This window comes from Penaeus vannamei, chromosome 7 (assembly GCF_042767895.1).
Source record: "Penaeus vannamei isolate JL-2024 chromosome 7, ASM4276789v1, whole genome shotgun sequence".
NCBI classification, from domain to species: domain Eukaryota; kingdom Metazoa; phylum Arthropoda; class Malacostraca; order Decapoda; family Penaeidae; genus Penaeus; species Penaeus vannamei.
The window spans coordinates 11,597,392-11,607,391 of record NC_091555.1 but is presented as its reverse complement, the minus strand read 5'-3'; the positions used below and the strand labels follow the sequence as shown (position 1 = coordinate 11,607,391).

Here is a 10,000-nt window from a genome sequence, read left to right as displayed (position 1 = left end):
ACAGCTAACTAAGTGTTTCCTAAAGGTAGCTCAAAAGTAGTGATTTTTAAGGGGTAACATTAATTGGCTAAACCCTGAAATATTGAGAGGGGCCTTGACAGAGCTACAGGATTTTTCATGGGTCAGCCATATTAACTGTTGACACCAGGGTGGTATGACATACATGAAAATGTCTTCTGTGATAGTTCATTAATTTTGTTTGCACATAGTTGTTTCTACAAGAGCTTATTCACTATGGCAGATAAGCAAACTTGATGGTATATCAGATAAAACTGGAACATGAGTACTGTCATGTGCCTGAATAGAAGGTTGAAATATTAAGATTGAAGGATTTATGTAATATCATATTGGAATACTTGAAAGAAAGAAAGAAATGATTATCTTCCTATTTTTCCTATCATGTTGAACAAATTTTGAACTGCTTTTGATGGTTTTTAGAGCAGAACTATTTTCTTTGTCATTTTGTAATGTAATGTCTTATAAAAGTCACATATGTTGTGCCATACCAAGGCAATCTTGAAATGCTTTCATTTCCCTAGCAACCATCAGCAAATTATGTTTATTGAGTTTAAGTGGTTAATGTTCAGTAAATTAATTGGTGTCTAATGCTATAAACAGCCTTCCCTTTTGTTAATTCTCACAGAAATTTTTGTCAAGAAAGAAATAAGGAGATACGCACTTTCTTTTCCTTAGTAAACTGAAAAGTAAACTGATTTCTATCTTTCTATTTGTCTAGAGATGCGAGGAATGGTTGGCCATGTGGTCAACAGTATGATGACCCATATCTCCCTTCCTGCAATACTAGAGCGTGTCATGCATGATCCAGGCTACTGTGATGGGAACTTTGCTCAAATCAAGCATCTGCTAAAAGGTAAGTAATCAGTTTCTTGTGATGAAATAATGAAATGTATTTTATAGCCAGCAGATAATGCATTACTTCCATTTGTGTGTTGGTTTAAGTGTATTGTGTACTGTATTTTGAGAAAATTTAGCTATCAGTATTTTTAACATATATACTTAGTTTATACCTGTTATGCTCACAAGGCACATTTCAAATATGAATTCAGATCAATTAATCTATTTTGTGTTTTTGTGCAGGTAACTTTATTTTACCACAGTTTAGTAATGTAACTTAATGCTCATTTTGAAACTTGTTTGTGCTTCCTCTGAAATTGGCATAAACTTTTATTGGCAGAAATTTTCTTAAATTTTGTTTCCTGAGATGTAGTAAATAGCTGCTCTGCTATTGCATTTTTTTCAATATTTCTTTTGTGTTGACAAATGTTACCAAAAAGTCATGCTTTGTTTTTCCTCAAATGACTGAACAGTGAGCAATATATTTGATTGAATTTTTTTTTTAATGTGTTCATTAACCCAGTGGATGTGGGGCTACATTCTGTCTGCTGTGGTCTTTTGTGAATTTTGTTGTCCTTAGGGACCATGCCTGATTTCCCTATTCCTTGAATTTGAAGGAAACTTTTTTTTCTAATGCTATTAATATCAATATTGTTATTATGGTCACTAATCCTTAGCCTCTGGATGATGTGGAGTCATGTCATGGATGACTTGAACATGGCTCTTGGTGACATGTTATTCATGTCAAGGTTGACATGAGCGTGGGTCCATAGGACAGGTCATTCACAGCTATACAATGATGTATTTGTCCCACCCACTTCTACTACTTCTTCTTGGTGTTTGGTAGTTGCGTGGTTGAGCAGTAAGTCAGTACTAAGTAAGGTACTAGTTTACTCTGAAGATGGTGTGAAGTAAAGTTGTCTCAGCTTTCTTGTTTTTATTCTAGTAGATGGTAGAGACGGGCAGGCAGGGACGCCCTAGGAGGAGCACGTTCTGCCATGCCCGCGAGGATGAGCGGTCTGACGCTATGGCACAGGAATTGCCATGAATAAAGTTCGTTTTTAAACAATTCACAATGGGAACACATGAAATAATATGAATGAACATAAATTCAGAAACATCAGTTCACATGACCGTTTCATGAAGAAGGAACAAGGGTATAGCTCACATAAAATGGGTATGTTTTTACAACCTGAACCTTGTGGTTAGAGGACAGAGTGGCTGACCATTAATGAAACATAGAACATTGGAATATCAGTAATAAAATCAGTTACATTCACAGTGATTCAGAATCAGCATTTCCTCAGGATCGTTTTAAGTATAAACATGACATATTTATACATGAAGACAAGAATAAAAGCATGAGAAATGTATGCAAGCAATAAAGGCTGGATTAGCATGCTCTACAGTCACTTTGTCAAATGTCTTCTTAGAATCTTGTGAAATAAACAACACATGGCTTTTGTGGTCCATGAGGGGGGAGCGGGTCACTAGAATTACATTTTTTACTGTTCTTTACAATGTATCCTCATGCCTACACATCACATACTCTATAGGATTGCCTGAAGAAGCACAGGGTATAAAGTACTGATTGGCTATTGTTTTGTATAAAGGGCAATATTTAGTACATAAATCATTTGCCTGCTATCCCAGGATGATGTTATGCACTAAAACATGGCGTTCTGTTGCTGCTGCATTGAACCTGTTAGTAATCTTCACTCTTGTTTACATGAGCAGTATCCTTGTGTTAAGTACTCATTGGCATATGGCACTTTGCCAGTGTGACTGTCTGGACGTTTATTACACAGAAGGGAAGTACTGAAGTAGTGGGAGTAGGAAGAATAAGATTTGTGAAAATAAAGGGAAAATCTGTTTTTATCCCTCAATAAACACACATTCCATCTTTTACACAGTGTGTAACATACCTAATTTATTGAAACGGACTCCAATTTACATAATTAGGCTTCTACAGGTTCCATCTAACAGTAAAAATAAATATCATGCATCTGAATATGCAAAAACATTCAAATAGTTTTAGATTCAAGTTATTAAAAAAGGAATCATATGCCTCTGTTGGTGTGGTGCAGCTATTACTATCCACCAGCTGCATCTGAAATAGGCCCCGTAGGCAAGCCCAGTCATGCATACTTCATGGAGCTGAGGCCCATTGCACCCCAGTCATTTGGTTAACATACTAATTACAATAAAAAGAGTTAAATAATATGAAACAATCTTTCTGGAAATCAAGGAAGACTGCAAAGAGGTGTGACATGTAATCACACAATCTGCTTCCAGTAGGTTAATAGTAATCAACTATTATAGATTTTTTATAGATTGAACAAGGAAGTTTTTTCTCAAAATTTACACCCAGGGAATGATGCATGAAGGAGGGGAAGAGGATTAAGTAGAGACAAATATTTTTTACACTTTTATTGTTAATCATTAATCATTCTCTTTGTCCAGTTAACTGAAAGAATCAGGATTTTAGGTCTCGGACAGGCAACAATAAAAAGTCTAACTGAAAACACAAATTTAATATGAAAATAAATGAAAAAGTCTCCTTGGTTAAATAACATAATTTATGCTCAAAAATACATATCCTTAGTTATTATAATGAGTGTAATGATATTTTTAGGTAAAAATAGGATACAAGGATAAATGTTTACTTGGGTTGAAAAAGTACATTTAATTTTTTCTTTATCAATTAACATTCAGGTTTTCTTTTTCAAGCTGTATAACTATAAAAATAGGTCTATAAACATTTCTTTTTATGATAAATTTCATGACTGGGATCAACATTTATATATAACTGTGATACAGTAACTGCATAATAATTCATTACCTCTGTAGTGCCCTCTATAAATGAAACTAATTGTATGTAGAAAATTACCTTTGCCAGTAAAAGGATTAAAAATTGCCAGGATAACTGACTGGATGAAAGATAATTTTATAATTTGGCTTAAATCTATGGCAGTGTCTTTGCACTATTGCAGAGTGGCATTCAACAAGATTAAAGCTTTATTTGTTGGTGGAGATGCACCTGCTATTTTGTTCCCACTAAAAGATGTGAAAAAATATCTTAGCCCTACCCAAATTTCACTAAATTTTGGACTATTAGTAGCCTCAGATTTACCCTGCTGAAGCAGATAAGCTTCTAATATGAAGCCAGACCTATTGCAGTGTTCAATATGAACAAATTAGGTTGCCCCAAGGCAACATTTGTACCTCATTTGAGCTATGCAGGTTAACATTCTATCCGTGTGCTTTCATAATCATAAACTATATTACTTTCTAATTTAAAATCAATTCACAGCAGAGACAGTTAAAAATATTCATAAAAGAATGCTCCTTTTTCACATGGTCAACAATAATTATGACATACATTATTTTTTTAAATGTAGTTTATAAACATTATGTCACTAGGAAATAATTTTTGATTGAAATATATATTATGAATATACTCTATATATCTTCTTTGCTGTGCAATGTAATTCATATATATGAATCAGCAGATAAAACCCAACATTTTGATCTAGTGTGACTAGAAGTTGTCATTACTCATTTCCCTGATCAGGCAAAAAGGTTTTCTTTTGTTGGTGAAGCCGCTGCTCTAAGAAGTTGTAGAAATCAAAGTCATCAGCCATTCTCTGAAGTAACTTCTCTCGGATTTCCACAGGTACTTCAGGCTTTTCCTGATTTTTATTAACCATCAGTTGCTCCTTTTGTTCTGTGCAAAGGAAGGCGAATTGATCAACATTGATTTGTCAAAACTGCGACTAGATTATTTTACCTCCTCAGAATATATTAAAGCATAATCTTTTTATAGTAATCCAGTAAACTCAGAAAGGATGCTGAATACAGTTTATGAAGTGATCATAAAAAACAACATCTTTAATTAATTCATTTTAAAGTGATTAGAATTAATGAATACCCCTAAAAAGCAAATAGTAGGGAATCCTGCGATACTCACTTCTGCTACTGTAGACCTGTGATGCTCCAACCATGAAGCGAGGTACAAGAGCCTCCATAAGCAAAAGGGAAACTTCCATGTGTTCTACTAAACCCACAACACTGTAATCCTGGGAAACAACCTGCTTAGCAACCTGCAGGGCATCTTTATGGCCAACAATCCTGTAGGGAGAATATAGCTACATTATAAATGAGTTTATTTAAAGCATATTGTTGTGGATATAAGAATTAGAATTATATATTGTCCTCCACAAGATTTTAAAAAGCTTCTTTGTAATAAAATTATTGTAATGTATTCATTTCCAAACTAGAATTTAGCTATTTTCAAGAAATTGTGACAAATATTATTTGGTTTCAGGTATGGTGGAGAGGTATGTTTATGAAGAAACCCTTTATGCTACAGTAATCAGAATAATAGCTGGGGATCAACTAAGTTACTTAACAATGCAGCACAGTCAAGCATGTTCCCCCCTTATTGTGTATACAACTACCTGTGCCATCTGTCATAGTGTCTACCACCCATCAAGCAAAGCAGTTGCTCATAGGTAAACTTCTCTTTTATTTATTATTTTTTATTTATCACTTTCTATACTTGGATTTATATCCCATGTATAATCTCAAATATCCATTGTTCATACTTGAGCATGTATATGCAAATATGTAATTTCAATTCTAAACATGTGAAGTGAGGATCAGAAACTCAGTAACAATATTTTCTTTTCAGTTGTGGTCATAGTTATCATGCTCGTTGTGGTGGAGAAGCTCCTGCTTGTGTGCTCTGTACAGGCAGCAGCCAGGAGGAGCAGGCAGCTGATCAGTCACAAGCACCTGATTCCGTAGAGGAACCAACTGTGAGTTGGGTTTATTTCTATCTTATTTGTAGATGTGGTTGATTTGATTAGCCTCCCTAAGTTGCTTGAAAAAAAATTATATTTGATAAAAATGAATCTGGAAGGCAGGTAGACTAGTAGACCATCTAACATCACCTAATTACCCCATTCTTTGTATTTTGAGGAAAAATTGTTTTATTTTATAAAATTTCATTACCATAATTGGCAGTATGATAGCATAATGTTATTAATAATTCTAATAACATTATAAAGTAAGAATTATAAATATTTCCAAAAATCAAGGATAAGGCATATCAATCAGGTAGGCCTAGTAATTAATGTGTAAGCAAAATTAACCCAATTCTGCTGGGAAAAGGTTTTTGGTGTTGGATTGCTCTGTGAAATATGGCCCCACAAAACCTTAGCTACCAATTAGTAGATCTTGTCACCTCATTTAATTTCTCCTTTCCTTTTAGATTTTGAGAAAAATGTTTTTTTTTACTAATGCTATCAATATCAATGCTGTTATTATTATCATTGACATATAATTGTTATAATGATATTGATGCTACTATAGCAATATTAGATAAAAGAAAATATTTCTGAAAATCGTGTTAAAAGGTAAGTAGGTAAAATAATAAGTAAAGTCAAAGTGTATTTGCATACGCACCAAGCATCAGCAGGTTGATTTGATTATTTAAATATATCCTTCATACAGTTTCCTAAATTGTGTAGCTGAAGTATATATGCATATATAGCAACATTATTTTTTTATATATCAGTATTCAAGCTTATTGTTGGGACATTATAACTTTGTTTGATTTATATATTTATTTATCTTATAGCAAGGTAACTACTCAGTCTTAAGGTGCAGCCAATTATGCCACTTGAACTTCACAGGTGGGGCTTGATGATACCCAGCTGGAAGGCATTCGACGAGTGAAAGCCCTGAGTTTTGGAGGATCAAGATTACAGTTTTTGGATGAATTATCAACTCCACGTGGAGGACCTCCAACAGAAAACATATCTAAGGCTAGCCCATCTTGGAAAAGCTCTGGGTCAGTTTCAGGGAATCAGGACATTTGGTCATCACAAGACTTTGCTTTAAAATTGGCGCCACCAACCATAGACTTTGAAGGTGAAGCCAATTGGTGATCCTTAATCTTAAAATGATATGTAAGAATAATTCTTTATTAAAGGTGAAGAAATAGTGTCTTTGCAATGAATATGAAAAGAAAGATACAACAAGCGCTTGGCAAAAAGTTCGTAAAGGAAGTCTATGCAAAAGCTTGTAAAGATCATAAAGAGTAAATCAGAAAAGTAACCAAGACCCTGTGAAATAATTCAAGAAGTCAAATGGCAATACAAGGACTTATGCAATTATTTTTCTAATATCACAGGCTGGAGTGATCAACATGAATGGAATTTCAAGTCTGAGAAAACCAAAGATATGATTTTGCTCATGATTATCAGATACCACTTTCATTGACTGAAAGCATTTCCAGCACAAAGGCACAAACTGTGTTTACATGTAAAGTTATATATTCATATATTTTCACAATAGTAAAATGATTTATATATATATATTTGTGTGAATGTCTCTTGTGAAGTTATTTCTTGTAATTTTCCTTTTTTATCTATTTATTATTATTTTCTTCATTGGAAAAGGGGCAGGCAAGACAACCAACTACTTGGAAAACAAGTAATAATTAAAGGGGCTTTGGGATACTTAATCAAACTTTTCAACTCCTTCGAAATTTCTAACAGAAGCCCTTCCATTTGACTGTTTTTGCCAGTTGAATTAAGTGAAAATTAGGCTGTTTAATGGTAGATATTTAGAATATGTAATAATTTAAATATGGAATTCAGTATTATAACATCTTATTTCTATATTAGTCATCTGCCATGTACCGTAATTACTTCTGTGTATTCACTTTACTTATATTAATGATACATTTAAATCTAAATACATTTGAAATTGCTTCACATTATTCCTTCATTATACAAAATTAAGTTCTTTGAATACACAGAAGGTGATATATGCAAACAATATTTCAGTACCAAAAGAAGTTTTTTTATGAACAAAAAACAATTAAGAATACCATGGCAGCATTAATAATTGATGGTTATTATAAACTATGCTTATTGCAGGCAAATTAACTAAATCATTATGCTGACTATCTAATCAAAGTGCTTGATGAGATAATCACATATATATCACAATATGAAATCTCCTTTTGTCCCATTATTTTGTATTTATTTTTTTGCTTCCCTGTTATATGATTTTTTTTAAGGTGTTGAATATTTAACTTTGATACAGAGTTACCAAGTACACTCATTTCTTAAGAGCTTTAATATCAAGTCACAAAACACATCCATTAATGTCCAATGCTGCTTTTACACTTGACAAATCATTTTTTTCTGATGATTCCACTAGCAGTTTGCCTAAATGAAATATATAACACTGCTCATGATATTTTGATATAAAAAATAAAGTTGGGCTGACTGTGTAATGTGTAATATACTCATTGTTTGTTTGTTTTTATCCTTGTGAATTATGTAGAATTGTCTTGATAATTTTTGAATGGCAGCTTTATCCATTGCTTGGATAAAGATATTTGTCAGATGTAATTGTTATTTAATTAAGTATTATGATTTTCATATGTAAATTCCTAGTCCATGTAAAAATACTTTAATGTAAATATGATGCAAAATTGTCTGACCTAATTAAGGGGTGCTAATATCACCCTAGTATTTAATTATTTAGTCTATATATTTTCAGTTTAACTGTGATGCAGTAGATGCTGATTTTTAAAGGTTATGTAATTGGTTTTGATCAGAGAAAAATATTGTACCATCATATTTTTCTTTCTTTATTAGGTACATGTTCAGGATTACATAGATCCTAAAGTTACTGTAAAGATCTTATAAACGCAAATTAATGATTTGCAAACAAAAAGATTTCTGCATAGGAAAGTAGCTTCAGAACTTTTAAAAATTACTTCATAATGTAATTCATATATTCTCAATTTTTAAACTTTTGAACATTCCACAACACATTTATTTGAAATAAGTTGTACTTGTTTACTTTAAATAAGATATACTCAGAAAAAAAAGAGTTTATGATTTATGACTTCAGATTATGAGGAGTGATGTTGTTTGATGTCATTTCCTTTGAAAAAAAATTCATTAGGAATTAAAATGTCAAGAGAGCAACTGAAAAAAAACACTTGAGAAAGAATTAAGAGAAATAAATGATATAAATTAAAGTTTTGTTTTATTTTAGTTGATCACATGAGAGAGAAAAAATTGTGGGAGAGGAGACACGTACATGAGTAAAGGATATCTCCACAAACAGACTGGCTGAAAGGAGAGAGGGAAAGAGGGAGGGAGGGAGGGTAGGTAGTTAAGGGGTGAGGTAGTGAGAGTGAAAAGAGATTGCAGGAAAGATAAAAATTTCTCACAATAAAGGTGCAAACCCAAATAAAACACCACTCCCTTACCTGCAGAAATCGTGATGACCGCAAAAATAAGTGAGCATCATTTCCTTTTCATCTCCCGGCTGGAAAGCACATTCATGATCTCCAGCCAACACACACTGCTCTACGGTTCTGAGGGAAAAGTGATGGCAATGAAGGCAAACGCTGCTTATTAAAATCACAAGACCTGGAGGTGTGCAGTTTCATGTCCCTTGCCATTTACACGACGTAATGCAATCTATTCAACTTACATTAAGTTGTGTGGAGATAAAGGGAACAAAAAAATAAATACTATGGTTAAAATAACGTACATTGGGTTTTCAAACAAACAAAAATTAAAGCGAAGAAGAATGGAAATACAGTCATCTAAGAGAAATGGGTGAGAACGCACCTGTTGAGCCACTTGGGCGAGGGCGTGGCGGTGCGTCCTTGCGCCGGGATTCGGTTGAGGCGTTCCTGGCTCCTCCGATAGTAAAAGGACGAGATGAACCTCTCCACCGGGTCCCGCACGATGTTCACGTACACCGGTGCCACCGAGCCAAGCCTGGGGTGAGGGGTGGGGGCGTGTTTGTGAAAGTCACTGATCTTTTAAAGACAATCTGGCCCGTGAAAAGTATTAGGACGCTACGTCTAGGAACACAGTTTGTTTGTATGAAACTTTGTCTGATGTGCTGGTGTGCATGTAACTGATTTAATCATTATGAAAATAACACAATTTTCTTTATTTAGGTCACTTGTCTAAACATCTACGCGGTTTGCTAGCAATTGCACATTCAGCCTTTTTTAAATAATGCTAATATATGGTTCACATGCTATATCAATTTCCATGCGCAAAGAATCACTCACTCCGTAAAATTAGTGTAGTAG

At 33.6% G+C, this 10,000-nt stretch overlaps 2 protein-coding genes across 2 annotated transcripts in view; one reads left to right on the top strand and one right to left on the bottom strand.

Moving 5' to 3' along the window:
- Window positions 1-8,923, top strand: part of Vps8 (vacuolar protein sorting 8) — a gene marked incomplete in the record, with an annotated part of 24,099 nt that extends 15,176 nt beyond the window's left edge. Inside the window, 4 exon segments of the mRNA XM_070123512.1 lie at window positions 737-871; window positions 5,183-5,369; window positions 5,549-5,675; window positions 6,555-8,923. Coding sequence (XP_069979613.1) covers window positions 737-871; window positions 5,183-5,369; window positions 5,549-5,675; window positions 6,555-6,809 — 704 coding nt within the window.
- On the bottom strand, window positions 3,271-10,000 carry LOC113826336 (uronyl 2-sulfotransferase; the record flags this gene model as incomplete). The annotated part of the gene is given in 5 exon segments (XM_070123513.1): window positions 3,271-4,582; window positions 4,826-4,986; window positions 9,158-9,265; window positions 9,525-9,677; window positions 9,980-10,000. Coding segments are annotated over 5 exon segments (616 nt in total), but the record flags the coding sequence as incomplete, so codon positions are not given.